Source organism: Glycine soja, chromosome 17 (assembly GCF_004193775.1).
Source record: "Glycine soja cultivar W05 chromosome 17, ASM419377v2, whole genome shotgun sequence".
Lineage (NCBI taxonomy): Eukaryota > Viridiplantae > Streptophyta > Magnoliopsida > Fabales > Fabaceae > Glycine > Glycine soja.
Genome location: NC_041018.1, coordinates 5297505 through 5323463, shown reverse-complemented (window position 1 = coordinate 5323463; position 25959 = coordinate 5297505). Strand labels below are relative to the sequence as shown.

General features: G+C 32.0%; 2 protein-coding genes across 2 annotated transcripts; both read left to right on the top strand.

Annotated features, from left to right (window-relative positions):
- The first annotated feature begins 327 nt into the window (after positions 1-327).
- On the top strand, positions 328-3359 carry LOC114392177. The gene is made up of 5 exons (XM_028353225.1): positions 328-476; positions 1038-1110; positions 2075-2188; positions 2395-2496; positions 3049-3359. The coding sequence occupies exons 1-5, from the start codon at positions 394-396 to the stop codon at positions 3091-3093; spliced, it is 417 nt and encodes a 138-aa protein (XP_028209026.1). The 5' UTR covers positions 328-393; the 3' UTR covers positions 3094-3359.
- A 15985-nt stretch (positions 3360-19344) lies between these two features.
- On the top strand, positions 19345-22874 carry LOC114392640 (probable alpha,alpha-trehalose-phosphate synthase [UDP-forming] 11). Its single transcript, XM_028353849.1, has 3 exons — positions 19345-21708; positions 21810-22083; positions 22244-22874. Exons 1-3 carry the CDS (start codon positions 19718-19720, stop codon positions 22544-22546), a joined length of 2568 nt encoding a protein of 855 aa, XP_028209650.1. The 5' UTR covers positions 19345-19717; the 3' UTR covers positions 22547-22874.
- The last annotated feature ends 3085 nt before the right edge of the window (positions 22875-25959 follow it).

Below are 25959 nucleotides of genomic sequence, written 5' to 3'. Positions count from 1 at the left end.
CTCACTCGGTATATTTTTGTAAAATATAAAATCAATTCATTTAACTATTGAATTGAAAAATTTTATAAACTAAATAAGTTTATAAATTTTAACGAAAATTAAAATTAATTGATATCTTATTACAGTATGAAATAAAAATAAACAATTTTTTAATATAAGTTATCAATAAAATATTTCTATGAAATTATGAAAATGGGAAAATATTTTTGTAAAAACAAATATTAAAAATGAAAGTGGAATTTTATTTTTTGTTTTTACAAAGATTTTTATATCTTTTATAATTCGATAGAAAAATATTTAAAAGCAAATATATATTTTAAAAGGTGTATATTAGTTTAAGTTGGGAAGTGAGAAGAGGATAAAGAGGTGTAGCAATTACGGGAGGGCAATGCAATGGCCACCATTCTACCGCCAAGCAACGCTCAGTTTGTTTCCTTCAACGCTCGCCACCGCTCTTCCTCTCCCACTCTCCCAAGGTAAGTTCACTTCTTTTCCTCATTTCATACTCTTCCCCAACCATAACAGATTTCGTGTTTCTTTCTCTCTCCTCTCTTTTGTATTGTGCCTCAAATTTATGCTTATATCGAACCTTTGAAATTCTAATTTATGCGTTGACTTTATGTTCGGGAACGGGGGCTTCTCCAACAATTATCTTACTTGCTTCCATTTAGGGCAAGCAGGTTATGAAAATAATTTTTTAACCCTATCAAAACTGTTTGAAATTGCTATGATTTTCCAAGTCTTCAATTTTCCAGAGTGCTATTTGCATAGGTTTCACAACAAGGATTTTGAGGATCGCAACTGCAAACCGACTTAGGGATTTCATTATCTTAATAAGTAACATAGCATTTATGTGATATGGATAAAAAAAAAAATCATGCAGAGGGGTGCTGGCTGAGTTCAGTATTGACCTATTCTATTCTAATATGTAATTGATGGATTTTCTCCATGTTTGGAGGAGAATCTGCACAACAAACCTGTGGGATAAGAACTTTTTTTCTCATTGATGTTTAATGAGATTATACTCCTTGTTTTAGGTGGGGATGGAGAAAAGAGCAAGACGCAAGCATAGTTGCCAATAGAACCCGAGGTCAAGCATTTCAAGTCCTGGTAAATCCTAATTACTAATTATGCATCAAGTGAAGATTTCCTTGTTTCTAGTGTGTTGTTAATTTGTCGGTTGAAAATAACTTATATAACTATTGAGAGGGGATGTTTCTTTTTTTATTTTGAATTATGAAATATCGTTGGGAACTTTCAAGTTATCGGGATGATCTTCTCTAATGGTTATCAGTTTGTGTTGCTTTCATGCATTTCACATATATACTATCTTCTATGGTTCTATCTTATGGTCAACAGTCTACACATGTACTGACATAAGACTACAAACGCAGCGGTAGTAAATTGTAAATTCAACGAGGATAGCAGGGTATGGAAAAAAGGTAGAAAGTCTTATCACTGTGAGGAATGGCATGTTTGTGAAATCTGTGGGAGTTATAGATATAAAAAAAATTAATAAGACTAAATATACTGAAGGAAAACCTACATTGTATATACAAAATAGTCTACATAGAACCCAGTATAATGGACTGTGATTTCTTACTATACCTGAATCCTGATTACCTAATGTATGCTAAATATAATTTCTTCATGTAGAGGAATTAACTATAAAACCTTTTTGTCATGTTGAAAACATTTCTAAATCTTAATAAGATATAATTACTTCCTGTGACAATATCTGATGTCTCAATGTTGTTTTATAAAAATCATAATTATATCCAGTTGCATGTTAATTGAAATCTGGCTTCATTGCTGCCTTCTAGCCTTCTATGTGAAATAAGGGATGCTATCTTCTTGTGGCATAATATTTTATGAATTTCAATAAACTCTTGCTAAAACATTGTTTCTTTTGAATATTTAGCTTGTTGATAAATCATGTGTTTCCATGTTTTCCTGGGTTACATTTCTTTTTTGCTCCTTCTGTGTAAAATTACGCCTTCTCTATTTGACATTTTAGTTTTTATCCATTTAATTAGGTCTATAAATTTTATAATTTATATTAAAAATTATACAGGTAGCTTCAGGAAAGGAAGGTTCAAAAGATGATGTGGTCATGGTTGATCCTGTGGAAGCCAAGAGATTGGCTGCCAAACAAATGGAAAAAATTAAAGCAAAAGAGAAACTCAAGGTGAAAGCAGTCTTATGTTTGAATTTGAATCACATATTTGGGGTTATTGTCTTTTATTATAGAAGTATACAAGAAGTTTGAAAGTCATTGTCCTTCCCCGAATCCCTGTAATTGTCAGTCAGGACAGAAGCAAACTGAGCATACTCTAATGAAACCCTGTTCCTCAATTAACTAAAAATTTGGCCAACTTAATGTTGTGACTGCAGAGAAGACGCCAAATTGAGGCAATTAACGGAGCATGGGCAATGATTGGTCTCACGGCTGGCCTAGTTATTGAAGGCCAAACTGGGAAAAGTATTCTGACTCAGGTGAAATTTGGAAATGCTTCTTTTTACATGTTCTTGTGACATACACATGAAACTACATGAGCTCAAATAAACACATGGACATACGTGAGGGCTTTCTAAAATACGTACACCTAATGGAAAGTATAAGGCTCTTATAAACTGAGTTTGTCTCTAATATGAGCAAGTAAGGGTGTATCCATATCTGATTCAGTTCAAGTGCATCATGATTCTAACATACTAAAATTCAAGGGTGGATACACCTTTGCTTTCCAAAAGACAAAACTTGGATAAAAAATCTCACATCTTCATCATTAACTTCTCAAATCAAACAATAACATGTGGACATTTTTTGCAACATTAAATAGTTTACATTTAACAAAATGTTTTGGAATTTTAGAAAAATGCTCACATGTTAATGTTTCATTTGTGAACTTGAGGCCTAGGATATAAGAAGCTTGATCGAAGTTGTATCCTTTTTCAGATGGGAGATTTTGATATATGGATTTTATTACATTCATTTGACTGAACAATTCCTGTTTGTTATTTTGATGTGTAAACATTTTTTTTCCCCAGCTGCAAGACTACTTGGGTACAATTGTTAGTTTTTTTGTGCGGTAGACTTCTTCCAAAAGGTCCATGGATACATATTAAGGACTCCAGATTCTTTCTCACATTCTTTGTACTTTATATTTGTTAAAAGTATACCTGCGAGGTTTTTCTTCACATACCAAGCCATACAATTTTCACTTCTCAATTTTCGTCGTTACCTAGTAATGCTACATATGTAACATGAATAATTGAGCTGCAAGCCAATTTATGTTGTATGATATGGATGTTTGTGTACTGAATTGTTTTGCACTGGTCTGCTAGCATTTATTGTTAAAGTCTGGACACATTTTCATTCCTTTCTCAGGAGACTAATTTAGTTCATAAAGGGTTGCTAGTCTTGGTGATAGCAAGGGCACAATTCCCTTGTATGGTCGCAAAACTAATTAAAATAAAGTCAAGTGCTTCCAGTTTTAGTTATGTCAGATGGTGACCCCATAACTACCAAAACTCCATAAGTGTTTTTTGGTTTGTATAAGAAGCTGACTATAATCAACATATTAGGATCAACCCCTATTCTACCGGCTGCACAAAAAGGCTATAGAATGGTGCATGTAATGTTTTGAATTCTCAATTTTGAAACAAGGTATTGCAAAGGGTATATATTCTTATATGCTATATGATTGTCTATCTATATGTAAGATTTTCTATTGAGCTAGGATATGACTTGGTAGTAATAGATCCAGGCAGGGCCATAATATGCTAGTGCAGCACTACATAGTTTTTCTCTGCAACTTTTACTAAATAATAAGATGAAAGGCAATATGCTATTCTTTGAGCAAGCGTGAACGAGGATTTTTCAATGAATTGCCAGTTATACATCGGGCAGAACCATACTATACTGCTTTCAGAAAGACTTTAGAATGAGTTTAATGGCTTTTAGATTTGAAAATCTTAGGATGCGCAAAAAGTATTCACGTTTGCTCCCATTGAAGTGAACAGTGATGCATTAAAGGGGGTAAGAGAGGGAGATATTTATGATCTAGTTTTGTAAGGTTTGTAGGAGAAAATTTCTCTGCAGAAGCAACCGAATTTAGTAGTCTTCTTTGCGGTGTTCTTTGATGTGTATTTTACACACTATACCCACAATTAGCTAAAAGATTTCTTTCTCAATTATTTCCAACTACCTTTCCCTTATATCTATATGAAATACTTGAACTTTCTGGTATATCATTTTTTTTATCTTCATCTCTAAATTGAACTTCAAAACTTTAAATTTGACCACTGCATATCATGTATAATGCGTAAACTAAAATACTAATATGCGTGCGCGTTTGTGGATGTGTCACTTAACAAGATGGTATTTCAAAACTCTAAATCTGAACCACTAAATATAAGCATTAGCATTAAATTTAAACTGGAGCTCCCAAAAACAGGCATTCATAAAGCACAGGTAAATCTATCCGAAAGAACTGATAAATTTTGCCACAACACTTGGGTGTGAGAGTTTTTTAGGTATTAATCTGCAGTAATATTGCGCGGTAGTACATTGTTTTTTTACGCCCAATTGGCCTAGAACTGTCCAAATTTCAACACGCCCAACCCTTCAAACACAAAGGAGCCCATTCAGTTCTGGTGTTGGTACTTCAGTGACACGATTTTAGACGACGTATTGGTGTACTGGACTACTAGGCCATTAGCATGTTAATCACTGTTAAAGAAAAAATAACTCTAAATAATAGGAAGATTTTTGGTGAAATTTATTCATAATTTAATATTATACTAATTCATAATAACTTTATTGCAAAAAGTTTTATACCAAAAAATGCTGCTTTTTAAAGAAGAAATCACGAAGAATTCAAGATTTTGTTCCTTCTTGTTTGTTTTGTTCCAAACCTCGAAATATTTCCTCCACTAAGATAATTATTTAGTTTTAAATTTTAAACAGTTGGGTCCCTTTCAGACAAAAATCCGCGTCATAGATAAGAATGCAATGTCATCATAATAATCCGAACACCGTATGTTATTAAGTTTGTTCTCGGAACCGGAAATAACGAGGAAAATGTCCACCAAGGCCATGGAAAGTTGCTAGTTTTGCTCTAGAAAGTTAGTCAAAGTAAACAAAACATTTTTAAGTTCTCAAAGCATAATATTAAGCTATGTTGTATTAGATTGTGTTCAGCAAACTAGACCCAGAATCATATATATTATTATGAAGTAAGTATCTTTATTTATATATATTTTTTATCCACAAATATTAGTTATTAATTGTTAATTTTTGTATTAACCGAAGAATTGAATTTACAATTTTTTTCTTTCTTTCATTCTTCATTTATCATTCAACCAATTTTATAACTCTTTTTTATCTATGTATTTTAAATAAAACATGCAAGGTGTCACTCAACACTTGATTATACTTTTCTAAAGTTCACGATCATGACACAAATTAGCATGGATGGTATTTTTAGAAGAGAATAGACTATACACATTGTGTAATCTTAATTTCATAATGATGGGAATAAGCGAGAATTTTCTCAGGCTAGGTAGATGTAGAATATAGTTGAAAAATGACAAACATTAAGAAAAAAGAAGAAAAACAGAGCTCGTTGTTGAATCCGAGGGTCAACAAAAGAAGCAGCTTCCTAGGAAAGAGGCATTGCTCAATTAAAACCAATAAGGATAAGGATATCGATGGACATAAAGCAGCTAATGAACACCCAAAACTTGGAAAAGTGGTTGCAAGAAAAGGACTCGTTCCTCAACCTTAATGGAACCAAAACATGTTTTCATTTCCTTCAGTTTTCTCAAACTTCATCCTGTGCACAACCAACTTCCCTGAAACGTGGCTAATTGCATCTCCAACAAAATTGTTATTTCTTTTGAGCTTTTATTTTTTTCTTGTCCCCATATCTACCAAGAAAATAGTTAGACAGTGTTCTTTCCCCTATCCCATCTTTTATTTAAATTTGGGTGGGTTTCGGTCACATTTGTACCATTTATTATATACTATATTGATCTAATCTCATTAACTTTCAACTTATTTTATTTTATTTTATTAAAATTGACAAGTTATGTGGACCAATATTTTTTAGCCTAAGTAGCCTTGTCACGTAACCTTGCACATCTTACGTGGAAATGTTTTATTGGGTAAGTAACAACTGAGCAAAGTTTGAGTTATGGAATTAGAAATAAGTTGTTTGTTTCGATTGTTTACGTGAGACAAGTTCCATCTGGGTGAACAAGATTCTACGATGATAACATTGAGCTCATTCAAAGGTAACTTAGAATTAATGAGCTGGGTTGGGAAGGGAGGGTTCCACCATACACTGTACAATTGCCTATGTACAAGTAACATATTCTTAGGCATACATACCAAGTTAATCAAAGACAAATAGACAATTCATGTAAATGAGCACATGCATTTGTCTAATATGTGTCTCTTATGTAATGCAACCCTTCAAAGATGTTTCTGCAGCGACATGATCAATGAAGTATCTCTCTCTCTGTATCTTTAGGGAGCAATTAAAGTTTGGTGTTTGGGAGGTGAAGCCAGCTTGCTAACTCACATTATTATCTTAGTCAAAATAGGTTTGTTCACGACGCGTGCCGGCTAGCTAGTCTGGAAATGAATTCTTTCATTTAACATTTTGGATTTTCGTTTTTAATTTGTACTCTTTCTGTTTATATCAATTTGATTCCAATGAGTTTCTAAGATCCAATTTAACTAAATTTTTATTAGTTAAAAAAATACGTTGATTCTAGATAGATTTGGAACATCCAAACTCTTAACTCGCATCTCATATCATCAGCATGTTTTGCTAATTTAACATCTGTATATGTATTTATGTAGGTTATAACAGCCATCATCTCATTATCTATACTAGAATTTCTCTTACAGTTACGTATATTTGTCCATATACTGTTACACTATTACTAAAACAATATCCAACTTGAGGGTTGGAGTATTTACAAAGTCACCACTTCATTTTCTATGATTAGCTACTACTTGCAATAACAATTTACTAGAGAAACAATCCTTATTAAACCTGAGCTTGTCATTTACGTCACCTTAAATTATAATCATATTCATACAACATAAGCCAATCAGCAACCACCCAAAGCAATGTTTAATTGCTAGGAGAGTTACATGTAAATTAGCATAAAAAGTGAGAATGGAATTAAGGATAAGAAGAAACTTATAGACATAGTATTCCTCTCGTCTTGTTTGAACCAATCTCGAATATGCTTCCCTTGCGTTTAAGTTCTAATTGGTTCGAAGTTTCTTCGCACAACGCTATGACGTATTTCATCTTTTTCTTTTTCTCTTTCCTTTCCTTTTTATCTCATCTTTTAGCATATTGTTAAAGCATTATATAATTTTTAAAAACAACTTAACCAACCAACCTAAAATTCAAGTCCCTACCCATTCTTTTCCCGAGGTTACTTCTAGATTGGCCTGTTAAAGGAACAATTTTCATTAAAAAGCAAATAGTTACATGATTCACTTATATCATATTTTAGTGCAAAAATTTCCTCTTTTCTGGAAGGGACGAGGCAATAAATTTTTATCATAGATTAGGTTGTTGGAGTTGTAGGAAAGGATAATGTTTAGAGAAAAAAATACTTAATTGACCACTACGGATATGAACAAGGAAAAAAAAAACATACAAATTCCTACTAATCTTCCACGAGTGGAATGCACTTTGTAAAATGGTTGAGATTTTTTTTTTTAATTTTTGTTCGGCAACAAGGACAGTACGAAGAAAAGTTAAATAGAATATTAGGTTATACATGCGCCCCTATATTTCAAATATAAAGCGGAGCAGATCATGTTGCACTTCATCACGCTGCTTATTTTAATTCTTTGTTCAACTTAACGATAACTACAAATGATGAAGGTTGTTAATTTGTGTCTCGTTCTTTTCAAATTGCTTCGTCTAGATAAGGCTTGTGTAGCGTGGAAACAAGATTTTGGACACATATCAAAGTCTTTGTCAGTTGCCTTATCTTCCAAATTCCAAGCGCATGATATTTTCTTTTTCTTTTTCAAAGACCAAAAAGGTAGCATTTGAACCTGTCCAAGGGGAACACGAAGGCCTAAAAGACAAAGAGGACTAAATATATATTACGTCCAAAAGCCCAGAGATTAGTTAGTAATAATATTCTCTGACATAAAACCATAAGAAAAGAGGGAAAGAGCTGGAGAGAAGGCCTTATACTTTGAATATTCCAGTCTTCCTAATATTCAAAAAAGTTTGTCTCAGCTATCTATGCATTCAGTTAATTAAACCCGGAATTTTTAGTACTAGATCGTGAACTTTTCTGCATAATTAAGTTGGAAAGAGACCTTGATTGGCTGGCCTACTCAAAGAAATCAATGTGTCGGGATTTTTTATTTGGCCATATTGAAAAAAGTTGGCTGCTTATCATATATAAACCAGTTTGTTTTGTAGGCTACATAAAGAAGCGTGATTTGAAAAGAAGAAAAAAAATACTGCTCGTTAGACAATTAGGTTTTTATCACCATGTTCACAGAGACTATTTTGGTTGTTTATGCAATGTTTATCGGGTATATATTTAACTGCTATTAGTAAGGCATAGTTATAACAAACATACTAAAAATGGTTAGGCCCAAAATTTGGTTTGGTTTTCAAAATTTGACTATCTCTTCTTCTACCTTGAACTCCAACATTTCCACGTATCACATAATTTTCTTCCCACGCAAACAAACTTGTACGACTATGATCCATCTAACAATAGACTTGTGGCTGCTGGTGGAAAAGTTAATCCCAACTAATAATATAATAAAAACAAAAAGCGCACTGACAACGTGCCAATTGTCAAAGATTAAAGTCAAAAAAACAAAATAGTATATCTTTTCTCAGCTTAGCTGGTCCACCTAATAATATTTCATACACGTATCAAATTACCAATTAGTTTCATAAATAACTAGTTTAGCGTAGATAATCAGATATTATCAGCAAATGGCAATGGGATAAACTTAACACTAATTAATTATCACATTAGCAGCCACCAACAACCTATGTTAGGTTGGATTAATTTAATGAATCATTCAAGCCGGGGTTCTATACATGATCCCTTCATTCGATTCATAACTTCAATAGCATTGATGTTGCAACTGAATTAGCTGTTACCCGTATACTTTTTTTTAATCAAAATCTCTTTTCGGCCATGAAATGTTAACAGAATAATGAATTCGTATATTTTGTTCAAGAATGATGTATTTCTTGTATACGGCTTCGTTGTTCAAATGTTAGAATCATCATATCAAAAAAATCAAAAGCCTTTTAAAATGAAAATAATTAAAATAAGACTTGAAAGGATAACCTATTTCTTGACAATCCAATGCATTTTCATATAGAATATGCTAAAATAAAATAAAATATTGTGTACTAATATTTAGCCTGGACAATATAGATGATAAATATTTATTTATATGATTAAAATTTAGGCTAAATTTTAATTTTGGTTCCTTTATGATTTTAAATTTGAGATTTTAGTCCCCTTATTTTTAAATCAAAATATTTAGTCTTTCTATTTTAAAAAATAAGTAACTTTGATTATTCTATTAGTTAACCATCCAAAGATTAAATAAAGTGAAAAATAAAAAGTTTCTTTATAAAATTGAAATGATGATCTTTTTTTTTTTATAGATAAGACAATAAACTACTAACACATTTATTTTATTTAGTTAACTACATTCAAATTATTTTCTATATATCATTAGTCAAGAGTTATTAGTTTTTTTAAAATTATCAAAATTTATAATTAAAATGTATTTAATATATGAACCTTATTAATTTTATTTTATATCATTTTATATGTTTTTATTTTCAATAATTTACATATTTTTATTTTACAGATTTATAATTAAATTTCATAAATTAATATGTAATTATTTTCATTTTTAAATTGATTTTAATACACAAATTGTTTTTACTCTAATTACTAACATAAAATTAAAAAATATTTATATATTAAATATTTTTTATTTTATAAATTTTGATCATTTGAAAAAAATAATAAATCTGGACTAATAATACATAAAAAAATAATGTTAATTTAATTAACTAAATAAAGCAAGTATCTTACTAGTTTGTTGTTTTATCTATGAATGAAGGATTGTGAGTTTAATTCTTTCTAATAAGATATTTTTTATTTTTTACTTCATTGAATTTTTTTTACATAAGCTCCACGTCAACATCAATATACACTTTGGATAATCAATTAACAGTCAACTAATGAAAGGATCAAAATTGCTTATGTTTTTAAATAAAGAGACTAAATGTCTTGATTTGAAAATGAGAGGATCAAAATCATGGATTTAAAAATATAGAAAGACCAAAATTATGATTTAATCTAAAATGTATTAAAATCTATAATAGCTAGATTACTAAGGTTAGTAATAAATAAACATTTTTAACCTATAAATTATATTTTAGATTATAATAAAATATTTTTATTATGATATAAGTTATTTCTTATTGATAATTTATTTTTAATAATATTATAATTCCATTTAAAAATCAAGAAATTGAAAGATATAAAACGTTAAGAATAATTCTTAACACATTCTCTTGTTAGATTATTTTAGCAACTTGCACCAAATTATTTGAATCAGAATTTCAATTACTTATTTTGTGATAATAAATTTATTTTTGAATAATATACTAATCTAATGTTTATATTTTTAAAACTCATTTATTTCTCTACCCACTTATTCTCTCTCCTCTCCTTGTAATCCCTCCTACCATTCTTAGCAATTAGTGAGATCATAAATATAAACATTAAATTACCATAAATTTATTATCACAAAAGAAGTAATTATGTTTTTAGTCCAAATAATATGGTGTATCTTGAAGTATAAAGTTATTTTTTATCATCATCCAATCATAAACAACGATTTATAATGAATTTGTGAATTTTTACGGTAATGAGTTTGTGAATTTTTACCGTAACTATTATTTTACAGATATTGAAATAAATATTTTTAAAGTCACACAAATAATATTTTTTTTCTTAGTTAACAATGTAAAAGATTTTGCATGAATAATATATAACCATCAAACTCTATTATTATATCAACATTATGTTAATCTAAGTGAAAATAGATAACTTAGACTTGGATACTTTAAGCAACATCTCAAATTCCAATTTTATAGATAAAAATATCATTGAAAAAAAATACTACTAAAGTAATGAACCAAGTTAATTACTTAATAAAAATTATTCATTAATAAAACTAATAAATATTTTACACTTATAAAATAATTTTAAAAAATAGAACTTGTGTAATATTATGTATTTCTATGGGATTTTTTATGAACCATATTAAAACAAGAATGAAAACCCAGTTATAATTTATTACGAGTGAAACCAACGCGACTTTTACGAAATGGTAGCTAGGTTGCTTCAATTAATTTCTCTCTCCGTACTTGCTTCAATTAATATTGAGAAATACATTGCACATAAAGAAAAAAAAAAAAAGAAAAATCCTATTCTTGTAATAAACATGAGTACATACACTTTTAGTAGTAACATTCAAGAAGAAGTTCATAATGTCATTAATTATATTTTTAAAATAATGTATATAATATCACTTCAAAGAGGCAAGACTTTGTGAATAAGTTATATTACATAACTAAAAACTCACGCAGTAGATAATTATCTAACATAATCTTCTAAAGGCGGCATGCAACATTCATTTTTGTCTTAATTATTTAATGCACTAGTACATGCTTCAATGAGAATGATTCTATATATTTTTTTAATTGAACTGGAGGTTAACTATTTTTATTGTATTGATAAAAGGCTAAATGTACAAAGAAAAACAATCAAAACTCATGAAAAAATCATTCTATAAAAATGTCTACCAATAAAGAGCACGACGAAAATATGAGGTATATATATCAGAAATTAAACTCGTGTATTTTTGTGGTGGCGTAACTCATGAACACAATAGCATATTCATAACGACATACTCATGTTTTTTAAGCTAGACTTAGGTAATAGTTCATAGGCTCGTCCTGATTCCAAGTATGTTATGGTCAAATCTGACTCCTTGATGGTTATGAAATTGGTGTCTGACAGGTGCATTTAATATTGATCATATTACTCTTCAGCAATCCAACAATAATTATCCTAAAACTTGTCCCCTAAAAAAAAGAGAATGAGCCTCCTAAGAGTTATGTCATTGGTCAACCTAATAAAAAGTGTAGTTACAAGAATCCGGACTAACCTTTTTATGGTGAAGAGGATCTCCCAAATATCTTTAGAGGTCTTTACTTATTTAAAATCTCAATACTAGTACTTCACTAATTTGTCTTTGATGTTGCCATCAAACATTCTTGGGGAAGAGAATGTGTGTCTTTGCATTGTTGATTTTTTTATCTAAATTTATACAAAACAGGATTAGACAATTTTGGATAATCTTTGTAATTCTTTATTGTTAACTTCCACAAATAGAATAAGATCGTCCATAAAAAGTCAATTGAGATCTTTTAAGATCATTTCTAACATGCTTGATATGCTTTTATAATTTATGATCCACTATTAAATTAATCATTTAAGAGAGGTGTTCGAGATTAAACACAAAAAAATGAATCACCTTGCCTATTTCCCTTATTACAAGTAAAAAGGATAAAAAAAATATTTGTTCTATAGAATATTTAAATAAAATAGAAAAAATACATTTACAAATTAAAAAAATAAGAGTTGTAAAATAATCAATATCAATGAAGTTTCTTTGACGAATTCCCATTTTAGTTTGTGACAAGCTTTCTTAAGATCAATCTTGATCATCATCCAACGATTATTTCCTATTTTTGATCGTATTGAGTGAATGATTTCCTAAGAAATGATAATATTGTTATTACTCAAACACCCTCGGATAAAATTGCATTGAAAAGGGGTAATTCAATTAACCCATCACTAATCTTAATTATCTGAACAATAATTTTAATGACCACAATATATAGAACCTTATAAAGATTGATTGAACTAAAATGTTTTAGAGAAAATGCATGATCAATCTTTAGGTTCAAGATGATATGACAAATGAGTTTTGTTTAACTCACCAACTTTTGTTTGATATTCAAAGAATTCTTTAATCAAAACATAAAATGTAGGATAAGAATATTTTATTGCGATTGATAAAATAATGCCTTCAACCCATCATCACATTTAGGTATTTTGTAGGTTCAAATCTTCACTCAATTTTTTTATATATTAATTGCCAATTTTTATTTATGATTGGTTTTTCCTTTACCCAATTTTCGTGGGATGTTTCACTCTCATCAATAGCCTATAATACAACAATTCTTACCACACTGGAATATTGTTTTTATTGATTTTCAGATTTTATTTTGTTAGCATCCAAATTTCATAGATTATGATTAAGGTTGATATCACCAACTATATGGACAGTTTGTTTAGATCTTTAGTGAACATCCAATCGAATTGTTCCTGACATTACTTGAATGCCAAGAATTTTTGTTATACAGCCATTTCAAGTATCAATTCTCTTTTTTAGATTCATCGATATTAAATCAATCAAACCAACTTCTAATATCTATTCTACTTTTGAAAGACCTTGTGTCATATCACGGAATCTCGATTTTTCATAGATAAATATAACTAATATTGCTCCCACAGGAAGTATTTCCCCCATAATGGCCGAACTTTGCTCAGTTAACCAATGAAGTGAATGAAGATGTGATCCAAAATTGATTTTGTCCAAATATGTTCTAAAACTTTCGCCTTTTTACGTATTAATTGCTAAAATTCCTTTCTTACCGACTCATCCTTTACCCAATTTCCGCATGTAACATTTCACCGGCATTCATAGTCCATACAATAGTTCTTGCGCCACTACAATATTTTGTTTTTGCTGATTCTGAAAATTAATTCTACAATCGTCCAGGTTTCTTAGATTACAACTACGGTTGATATCACCAACTATTTGGGTGGTCTTCGGGCACTCTTCCCTCGTCACTTACTATTCTAGTCATGTTTAGGGAAGTTTTAAAAGTCGTATCTACATGTAAAATTCATAATGAATTAAAAATCAACAATTAAATAAATATTTACTTATTAATAATTGTTGACGTTTTCTACATTATTAGTAATTAATTTAAATTGATTTTAACGTAAGTATTAAATAAATATCATAAAAATAAAATCACTATAAATAATTAATTAAAAATAAACGACAAATATAAAAATTTGTATAGTCTAATTAATTTCATAAAAAGACTATATTGCAGGACTAAATTCATACGAGTGGAACAGTTTGAAGAGAATGTTCATGAATCATACCTCTGCACCTAACAGAAAGATTTTTGAAAAAAGAAAATAATAATAATAAACATTTAAAAAAGTGAAAATAATAAGATATAATAATGACGTAAATATATGTGAACATGAAAAGTAAAGCACGCAGAGGAATTGGTGGGTCCAAGTTCCCAGCCATACAACACAAGATGCCGGCCACGTGAATGGCTATCTTTTAAAAACTACTAATAATAATAACTTTGTAGATAAAGTGGGGTCCGCCGATCCACGTAATCCGTGATGGACCCCACTCTATCCATATTTTCTTGAAAGTTCAAAGTTCTATATTTTTTTTAATTCTCATTGGTCATGAGTCGCAGCCGCAGGTACCGATATTTGTTTGGAAAAAGCCTTCGACGATGACTGACATGTTCACTGAGGAAATTATCAACAGTAAGGACCCTGTAATGACACGTGCCATATCCTTTTTACACCACGTCACCTCATTTTTTTAACCTATGCGGGTCGTCTTCATTAATGACTCTCTTCACTTCACCGCCTTTAGATAAGCTTTTTGGCATGCCCCAAGTCAACTGATACAAAATACTAACAAAGTGCGAGTGGATGCAAATTTTTTTTTTCTTTTTCTGAAAAGGATGCAAATGTTAATTTATTAAATTTTTACAGTACAAGTATTTATATGTAAGGTATCTTTGTAAAATTATCATTTTTTTTAAAGAAAGAGTTACTTACCTTCTTGTTAGAATTTTTCCCGTCTTATTTAATGGCAAATGGAAAGTAGTATTTTTATAAAATGGGTTATTTAATGGCAAATGGAAAGTAGTATTTTTATAAAATGGGTTATTTAATGGCAAATGGAAAGTAGTATTTTTACAAAATGGGTTAACAAACTAAATTTACAAAGATTTTATTAGACACAAAATTTCATTTTTTATGATTTTCTGAACTTTTTTTTATGATTTTCACATTAAATATTTTTTATTTAATTTCTTAACCAATACCCTAAAATCATTGATTAGAAAAATTCTTATTTAATTGTGTCATTATATCCGTCCAGGTTAATTGACCTCACGACACTGATGCTTTTGATCGATTGGATAAGAGGAAAGAAGCATGAAAAAATAAAATAAAAAATAAATTTAAATTGAAAATAATGTTTAAATAAAAAAATGTAGTATTTTTTACTATTTTTTTGTTAATTGAGTAAGAATTCTTTAGACTAATTTATTTATTTTCTTCTTATGTAAACATACGGTGAGTGTTTTATATTGGATGGAATTTAAATAAAAAAATTGAAATTTAAATGGAAAGAATTAAAGTTTTGTTTATATAAATCATTTTTTTTCTTTTCACTTTTTTTAATTCAAACAATATATATATATATATCATTATCTATGTTTTATGTTTTATTTATTTATTTATTTATTTTCTTTCTTCGCTACCCAACATACCATACACATCATAGCTTTATAGGGAAGGAATACATTTCAAAACTTTCAAATGACTCAAAATCATTTTAAGCTTTTTACTATACTCCATAATTAGCGTAAGAAAAATAATAAAACCTGTCATCATTAAGTTTATGTCACATATTGTACTATTTGTAGAAGTAATTAAACTTCTCATAAAAAAATAATTACCTTTAATTATGGGTAACGCCATTTGAGTTCTCAATAGGTACTACAGTAGAGTTTTTTTTTTTTTGTTTAGATTTCCCTCCTTTTTAGTTTCTCATGTTACACTTTATCTTGCAACCAAACTCAAATAATATACTAGCTGTCGATAGCTATCATAACAATAACTAAGGAAATTTTGGAATGGTTTTTATCTTCACCTAATACACTCTTGAAAAGATGAATTCTAAGTAGGATTAAGTTCCAATTAAGGATTAATTTCGTAATTGATTAAAGATCGAAATTTGTAAAAATATCTTGAAATATTAATCGGAACCTAAGATCCTAAGTAGGATGGTTATCGAATAAAAAAATATTTTGAAATTTTCAGTAAAAGAAATATCATCTAATGTTAAAAAGTGGTAAGCTTTTAAATTTTTTGATTACAAGACCGTAGGAGAAAAATAAAGATTTTTTCATTTCAAATTTATATTTACAAACATAGTTTTATTATATGATTTTTATAAAAACAAATAATGATAAAAATGCATTAATGTCTTGAATTTATAATGCATTTAATATAAAACATTTAATGCATTTATTACTTACACTATATTTTTTTGTACAACACTATTTTTTCTCTAATATATATTCAACTTATTTATTTCAATTTAACAAATAGTTTTGACTTTAAGTATTCAGTAAGGAGATGCGTTAAATATTAGGATAAAAAATTTTGTTACTTACACAATAATCGTACCATGTTCATTCTATATATATATATATATATATATATATATATATATATATATATATATATATATGTATGTAGACTCTGAAAAAATCAACTTATTTATGAAATTTGAGATCTAAGTCTAATTTGTTTAATTGATAAGGTTGTATAGTCATGGATATAGGATATTGTACAATTTAAATATTAAATAATTAATATTACTCTTCAATTAAAGAACATTTCTAGTGGAAAATTTTGAATTGAGATCCTAAACTCAAATCTGATCTTGCTTGGATTTCACTAGAGAAAGACCTGAGATCTGGGAGACGAGATCTTCTACAAGATTGTGGAGGATAACAACATAAATGAAAAAGGAAGAGGGAAGGAAGATGAAGAGGAGAATGGACTCAAAAAATCCAAAGGGGAGTGTGGTGGCACCGCATGCTGCGGAGGGGGATGCACGACGAAGGGGGAAGGTGGTGGCATTGGGCACCACGGAGGGGGACGTTGGTGGCGCCATGCACCTCACGGAGGTGGAGGTGGAGGGTGAGGGAAGAGGAGAGGGAGAGAGGGGATTGTGTGGCTTGGAGAAAGTGTATCTGGCATAGTTGACTTTTACTGTGCACGATGGTAAAGTGGTTCCTACTGCTCATGATAGAGATTGTGCGAAAAAGTGAGGAGAGAATGAGACTGGGTGTTGATTGGTGAGTTGAGAGAAAAAAAATAGAAGATAAAAAAATGAATGTTATACTGGTAATCAAACACTGCCTTTTAATCACAAAAATTATTGTTGCCTTTCAATTAGTAGGCAAATAGTACTATTGTTAATTTTACCCGTCTATTTACAATAGATTGTGTATTTTTTTTATTTTTTGCAAATTCTAATATTTTAAAATAAAATTTACATTCCCACCAAATCCTATAAATTAAGCACATAGATGATCATATTTTGCACAGCAATTTTTCTTATCATCTGTTATTTCTCAATCTCATTTGCAATATCAATCTCTTAAGTCATAAATGAAAATTTTAATTATCAAAATATTTATTTTTTAGTATTAGTTATTAAAAATTAAAACATTTATAACCATTTACTTAAATTTAATTTAAAAATAATTAATAAAATATATTTAAATGAGATTTATTATAAGACCAGAAAAGTGACTTATAGTTGAGATTTTGTAAAAAAAGAAACAAAATTCTATCACACATGTGATACTGGAAAATCCACTAAAAAATAAATTTAAGATATCAAAATGAAATACACCTTATTTTCGGCACACGATTATTATTATTATTAAAGCAACTTGTAAAACAAAGAGCGTGGAAGAATTGAGATCAAGAGAAATATGATGGGTAACGTGGCATAACAAGATTAGTCCCAATGTAAGAGGCGTGGGTGCCAAGTCAGCAGTCAAAAGTGGTCCGTGAGGGTAAGACGACACCCACACGCCACGTTCCTTGTGCAGAGATCCACGTGGCCACCTCTACGAACTCATTTTACCTTTTCATATCATATCAAATATCAATATTAATATCATTATCCCTCCACCACCTACACACCCAAAAGAAAAAAAAATCATATAATTAGTTAAATATTTAAATTTCTTAATCAAAGTTTAAAGTTAAAATTTTGATTTGAATATAAAATTATAACTGAAATTATTATTTTATTTCAAAATAAATTAATCTGATAAAAAATTAATTGAGTTTTAACTTTTAAATAAAAAATCTCAAATACTTTTTAATTAGAGAAAAAAAAAACTCCCAACCAAATTTTCCCCAAAGCAGAAAGAGAAACAAAAGTCATTAGGAGGAACAGGTAGCTTGCTCCATCCGTGTGAACATGGATTGGGATCTTGTTGGCGACCCAGTAGTAATCCTTCCCACTTTTTCTCTTTTAAACGTTTACATTTTCCCACCTGTCCATGATATCCGTGATTTCTATCCACTTTTCCAGTGGAGCATTCAACCACAGTTATCTATAATTATTCCAAAAATATTTATTAATATTCAAAAAATATACAGTTCTTATCTACAAGTAGAATAATAAATAAAAAATATACACTTCTTTTCTATACAATTTATGGAACAAATTTTAACTGAAAGCTGCACGTTATTGCAATTAAAATAGCTAGTAGTAGGTAAATAGTTAATGTCATAAATAACGTTATCCGCTTATTAATTTTTTTATTGTATCCGTGCCCCGTTTTCTCTATTTTTGGAAGAATGGAATATTTTGATGATTATTTTCTGCATTTTGTCTCATATACTTTTCCTATTATTCACACAGCTCAATATCGATACAGATTTATTTATATTCTGTCAACTGTTTGTTTCTAATTCTAACATCGGTCTTATATTATTTAACTTTCCGCAACGTGCTGTCGACAATTATATTAACAAGAATTTTTTTATTTTATTAATGTACCATACACAAATAATTATCTCTATATGGCTGAATAGAATTGAAATTTCATTTCTCTTACGTTGCCGTAAAGACCACGTGATCCTATGAATTGGCATTCAATTCATATTTCCCTTTTCTCATCCTTTAACACAACCACATCCTTATCCATTTCAACCGGCTATACCCGGTATCCTTTCTCACCCCTCCCAAAAAAAAAAAAAAATCCTACAGTAAGCTAATAAATGAAGGATAACGCAATGAGAGGGAAGGGAGAGAGAGGACTAGTCGGCTACAGTTAGCAGCGAGAAGAGAGAAGTAGAATACTGATGTGAGAACAAGAAACGTGAACCGTCGGATGAAAGCATTCACAACATAAAAAAACCGGTTGGGTTGGGTTCTTATCCACGCCAGTGTCATAGTTTAGTTTTCTCGCAGACAAAAACGCCACCCCACGCTCTTCCATTATGGAAGGTGCATCAGTACCTAAGATTTTCATCACTAATAGATTTATCTTCCTCTAAAACCACCATCACAAAAAACAGAAAAGCACTCCATCCTCCATAAAATAAAACAAAAAACGAGAAAACCTCTTTTTTTTTTTTTTTATTCTTTTCTTGTTTCTGGACAATGCTATCAAGATCTTGCTTGGGGCTATTGAATTTGGTATCAGTGGATGATTACCACGCGCTGGCTAGTCGCGCTCCGCGGCTGGTGAATACGGCGGCCGGAGACTTGCCGGAGTTAGACATCGACGGCATGGAGAATTCAGGATCCGACGACGCCGTTGCGCCGGCGCCGCTCGAGCGGAGGATCGTGGTCGCGAATCAGTTACCGATACGCGCGTTTCGCGAGGGGAAGAAATGGAGGTTCGAGTGGGACAGAGACAGCCTCGTCCTTCAGCTCAAAGACGGATTTCCTTCCGACGTGGAAGTGTTGTACGTCGGTTCGCTTAAAGCAGAGATCGAACCCTGCAAACAAGAAGAAGTCGCTCAGTTACTCCTCGAAAAGTTCCGCTGCGTCCCAACGTTTATTCCTTCAGAAGTTCACAACAAATTCTACCATGGTTTTTGCAAGCATTACCTGTGGCCTCTTTTCCACTACATGCTACCCATGTCGCCGAGCCAAGGCGCGCGTTTCGACCGCGAGCAGTGGAAGGCTTACGTGCTCGCGAACAGGATCTTTGCCGACAAGGTCACCGAGGTTATCAACCCGGACGAGGATTATGTCTGGATTCACGATTACCACCTCATGATACTACCCACTTTCCTCCGGAAGCGGTTCCACCGCGTGAAGCTGGGGTTCTTCTTGCACAACACGTTTCCCTCCTCGGAGATATACCGGACTCTGCCCGTGCGCGAGGACATTCTCCGCGCGTTTTTGAACTGCGACTTGATTGGGTTCCATACATTCGACTATGCGCGCCATTTTTTGTCGTGTTGTAGTAGGATGTTGGGGCTGGATTACGAGTCCAAGAGGGGTTACATTGGTTTGGATTACTACGGTCGCACCGTGACGGTTAAGATCCTCCCCGCGGGAATTCACATGGGGCTCTTGGAGTCGGTGTTGTCGTTGCCGCAGACGGCGTTAAGGGTGAAAGAATTAAAGGAGGAGTATGAAGGAAAGATTGTGATATTGGGAGTGGATGACATGGACTTGTTCAAAGGTATTAGTTTAAAGTTCTTAGCTTTGGGTAAGCTTCTGGAAGTGGATGAGAGTTTACGGGGTCGTGTGGTGTTGGTTCAGATTCTGAACGCGGCGAGGAGCAAAGGGAAGGACATTCAGGACGTGAAGAACGAGAGCGAGGCCATTGCGAGGGAGATAAATGAGAAATATTCACAACCGGGTTACCAGCCCATTGTTTACATCAATGGACCAATCTCCACGCAGGAGAAGGCTGCGTATTACGCTGTTTCTGAGTGTTGCGTTGTGAATGCGGTGAGGGATGGGATGAATTTGGTGCCTTATGAGTACACTGTTTGTAGGCAGGGGAGTGTTGCGTTGGACAAGGCTCTTGGCGTTGAAGGTGAGGATAAGAAAGCTCCTAAGCAGAGCGTTATCATTGTGTCTGAGTTCATTGGGTGTTCCCCTTCGCTCAGTGGAGCCATCAGGGTGAATCCGTGGAACATTGATGATGTCGCTGAGGCTATGAATTCGGCTGTTACAATGTCGGAGGCAGAGAAGCATCTGCGCCACGAGAAGCATTACAAGTACATAAGCTCTCATGATGTGGCGTACTGGGCTAGGAGTTTTGATCAGGACTTAGATAGAGCTTGTAGGGAGCATTACTCTAAGAGGTATTGGGGTGTTGGATTGGGTTTGGGGTTTAGAATTGTTGCTTTGGATCCTACCTTTAGGAAGCTCTCTGTGGATCACATTGCCTCAGCATATAGAGATACACACAGTCGATTGATCCTTTTGGACTACGATGGCACAATGATGCCGCAGGCAACAATAAACAAGACTCCAAGCAGGGAAGTTATTGCTGTCTTGAATTATTTATGCAGTGATCCTGAAAACATGGTGTTCATTGTGAGCGGCAGGGATAAGGATTGCTTGGGCAAGTGGTTTTCTCCGTGTGAGAAATTGGGTCTCTCTGCTGAGCACGGTTACTTCACTAGGTACATTGGATTTCCATGTTATGTTATGGAAAATTTGTAAATTTTGTTTTTTTGTTTTGTTTTGTTGATAATAGTCTTTTTGTTCTTTTGCTTGTTGGCAGGTGGAGCAAGGATTCTCCTTGGGAGACTTGCGGATTGGCGACTGATTTTGAATGGAAAATGATTGCCGAACCTGTGATGTCGCTTTATACAGAAGCAACTGATGGTTCCTTCATTGAACATAAGGAAAGCGCAATGGTTTGGCACCATCAAGAAGCGGATCCTTATTTTGGATCATGCCAAGCTAAAGAGCTTCTTGATCATCTGGAGAGTGTGCTTGCCAATGAGCCAGTAGTGGTTATAAGAGGACAACATATAGTTGAAGTTAAACCTCAGGTATACTTAAATTAAGGCCTAAACAATTGAACTGACAATGTGTGTTTGCTTCCTCAGACAGAAAGAAAGATTGTTCATTTTAATTGGGATTATAGTTGTTTACCAAGGTGAATTTTGTAATGGTGATTGGTTGAATTGTTGTTTGTTGTATGAGTTGCAGGGTGTGAGCAAGGGTAAAGTGGTGGAAGACCTTATCTCAATCATGCGAAGTAAGGGGAAGTCACCAGATTTTCTACTGTGCATAGGAGATGATCGCTCAGATGAAGATATGTTTGAAAGCATTGCTCGTTCAGCATCTAATCCAGCTCTTCCCACCATACCAAAAGTGTTTGCTTGCACTGTTGGACAGAAACCAAGTATGGCTGAATACTATTTGGATGATACTAGCGAAGTAATGAAGTTACTTGAAGGACTTGCAACCGCTTCAGCACCATCTGCGTCCATAGCTTCTCAGGAATTGTGAGGAACATTATAGAAACTGACACAGAAAAACAATCTTGTACAGAATGATACTTTCATAGCTGGATTTTAAAAGGTCTATATTTAGAAATTTACAGATTAGCTGATTCATGTTCTTCATAACTTGCAGTAAAAAAATTCTTTTTTTTTTATGACAAGGATTATGACTTTCTGCACCGTTCAATGAAAACATGCGTAACAGCAATCTTTCAACAATAAAATAAGGTTTGAGGAGGAGACAACTAAGTTTCTTGATAAAGATCAAAATGGGTTGGTGGATTAGGTCTTGGGCAGTGTCTGTCAATTTTACGAATTAAATTACCATTACTCTATTATTTTCGTTGACTGCCTGCGGAAGTTTCCTTGGTTTCTGAGTGAAACTTGCAACACTTTTTTTTTTTTTATCGTTGGATGGTAGTTGTTGGTGATGTTGCAAATTATAGGGAAAAAGTACGGTTTGGAGTTTAATTAAATTTAGGCACGAGTTTCATATGATGAAGCTCAGAGTACGCCGTTGGAGTCTGGAAAAAGCTGGAAGTACTTGTAAGTAGTAACAGCCTGGCTAACTTGTTTTTCATTGCAAAGAACTTGTCACAGATGCTACAGTGTGTGGAAGAGTTAATTGTCTACATTCACCCGAACTCGTGTCTTTAAGAACAAACTTTTTTATCAATGCACACAACTAATAACAACCAGGAATCAATTTTAATAACTTGGGGGACTGTCCTCACAGTACATTTTGAAAATGAAATTACCATTTGCCATTACCACCAACCATTTATGATTTATCAATAAAAATCACCAGATGTTCAAACTTCTCTGCATTGTCTTGTCTAGCCAGTTTTTTTAGGTTGTACCGTCCCCCACATGGATTCGTTTCAATTACTAGCTTTTTTAGGTGCATATACACAATACCCCCTCCCCCCAATATTTTTATAAAAATTTTGAAAATTGTAAATAACATTTATAAAAAAAGAAGCATTTGTTGTTCTGGGGAGTTAATAAGTTCTCTCAACTAATATCTAAATATACATTATTTTTTAGAATAAATAATCATTTTCGTCTTTTGAAGATATGTTATATCGACAAATCCGTTCTTAAAAGAAAAAAAATAAAATTTAATCTAAAAAAATATACAAAATAAAATAAATCTGTCCCGGTATTACCTTTCATCCACTGTTATTTTTTTATTAAATAAACTCCTGTACAAATGAATAAAGATACCAAAATAGTATGGGAATTACAAGAATACCTCTAACCATGGTTAGTTGGGAGAGAGCTGAGACAGCTCACTACTTATACCCATTTTTCTAATTAATAAATATCTGAAGATGTGTTAATGAAGTATGTTCTTGTTCTCTACACCTAAAACTTGTGATAAAATATTTTTTACTTGTACTTTATTTTGAAGTCCTTCCTCCTTTGGGAGAACCACTTATTTGTGAACAGCTTGAATACAACTACATGATGATATTTTTAGCTTTTAAAATTTCAGCGGGTCGGCAGAAGCAATTCAGATGCAGTACCAACCACTTGCTTAAACTTTTCCAAGTAAAGAAACTATTTTCTTTGGCTGGCTCCAACTACAATACCCCATTTTCCTCCGACTTCGTCATTAACTAAAAGGAGATTATCCCACCTAAAACCAGTTTTGATTGATTGACTTGAAAGTTCAGTAGAACATGAGTTATCTTGAATCCTAATGATCCAATAGCATTTGTCCAGCTAAACTAACACTTTGAGCCACGGAGAAAAAGACTTAACTAGAATTTCAATTCATGTACCAAAGTATCATGAAAGGGCTCAATCACATAAAAAGCTAGTATATATCTCTTAAGCAGCTTCTGTTATGTTGACATTTGGCACGGATCATGATGGAATGATCTTATCCATGTGACCCGTTTCTCGGGCATCGCTTGTTTCTTCCGAGGGAGCTGATGAACAGTGAAAACAAGCTTCCTTAAACTAAGTAGATAAAGTTATCTTAGATTTGAAAAAATACAACCATGGGTGATGGTTCTTTTGGATATCCCAATCCAGTACAAAAAAATGGGGTCAAAGTCACAGAAACGTGTGCAACTTTTCTTCCCTATTCGTTCCTGAATTTACTACTACTTATTATGCTTCCTTTCCATTTCATAAATTTGGAATGTGATCAATCAATCTAGGTGTAGTCCACATCAACGTTACACATATGGCAAAGGGGTAAGTGGGGAACGTGCCAAGGATAGGACTGGTTCAAACATTGACAAGTGTAAATGAAGCGTTTGCGAGAAGGCTTCAAATTTTCCAACACATATAAGATTAGAACGGTGAGTCATCCTGTCCTTCATGTGTCACCCATCATTAATCCATGTAAGATTATCTAGCATGGCATATTATAAGTTTGGAAATTTGTGGTTTAAACTGATTAAATGTGTTTGGCTCGGATTTTAAAATATTTGTCTACTCAAACAGTACTAATTCAATTAAATTCGAATTGATTTGAATTAAATAACTACGTTATATATATATATATATATATATATATATATATATATATATATATATATATATATAAACATTCATTAGACAAAAAAATTAAAAATAGATGAAAATAAATAATGGGAATCAAAGTTAAGGGAATTTTAAAATTTATCAATTACACATTTAATATGAACCAATCGATTTTTGTTCGTTTTTTGTTTCATTTCATTCGGTTCTCCTACCAAATTCAATTCTTAAGTTTCAAGTCGAGTGAATTTACTGATCTGTTAAAACATGTATCCTTAATAACATATTACATTGAAGTGTTTAGTGAGTATAATTACAGTAAGCATTCTTAAGCACTTTTCTTTGGTGAGGTATCTTAGGTACACTTTAAATGTAAATAAATTGATCTTACATCACATTGAAAATTAATCTAAGTTCAAAAAACTAATGCAACATTAAACAAGGCTATAGTTAATGTCTGATTATTCTCTAATATCATCAAACCAAAATAACAACAATAATCAATTCAATGACAAGGTTGCATTTGATTTGCTTTAGATTTGAAAAATATGGTAACAAACAAAACCAATGAGCAGAGGTGGTTGAAGAACCCGTGCAGGATAATCCAAGTGGGTAACATGGCAAGCTGGCCGAAGGCTACCTAAATAGTTGTTCATGTAAGCCCTAGCCATAACCTAGGAAACATGCATGGCGAGTGGCAAAATTAATTTTGAGAATTAGCAAACAAAAGTTCTCGTGGCACGATAGCTGTTGTACGAACCATGAAAAAAATTGGGTAAGGGAAAAGCCAATCAGAAAAGGAATTACACAACAATTAATATGCAAAAAGGAGAAAGCTTGAGTGGAGATATGGACAGAATCAATTCCAGATCACCTTTTGAATGAGCAAAGCCCATTAATGACGGTGGAAAACTGGAACCAGTG

What these genes read in the sequence shown, in the direction of transcription:
- LOC114392177 (XM_028353225.1), top strand. Translation starts at nt 394, where the DNA reads ATGGCCACCATTCTACCGCCAAGCAACGCTCAGTTTGTTTCCTTCAAC. An exon ending in GTCAAGCATTTCAAGTCCTG is followed by an intron (nt 1,111 to 2,074) that starts GTAAATCCTAAT and finishes AAAATTATACAG; the next exon opens with GTAGCTTCAGGAAAGGAAGG. An exon ending in AAGCAAAAGAGAAACTCAAG is followed by an intron (nt 2,189 to 2,394) that starts GTGAAAGCAGTC and finishes TTGTGACTGCAG; the next exon opens with AGAAGACGCCAAATTGAGGC.
- LOC114392640 (XM_028353849.1), top strand. Translation starts at nt 19,718, where the DNA reads ATGCTATCAAGATCTTGCTTGGGGCTATTGAATTTGGTATCAGTGGAT. An exon ending in GAGCACGGTTACTTCACTAG is followed by an intron (nt 21,709 to 21,809) that starts GTACATTGGATT and finishes GCTTGTTGGCAG; the next exon opens with GTGGAGCAAGGATTCTCCTT. An exon ending in TAGTTGAAGTTAAACCTCAG is followed by an intron (nt 22,084 to 22,243) that starts GTATACTTAAAT and finishes TATGAGTTGCAG; the next exon opens with GGTGTGAGCAAGGGTAAAGT.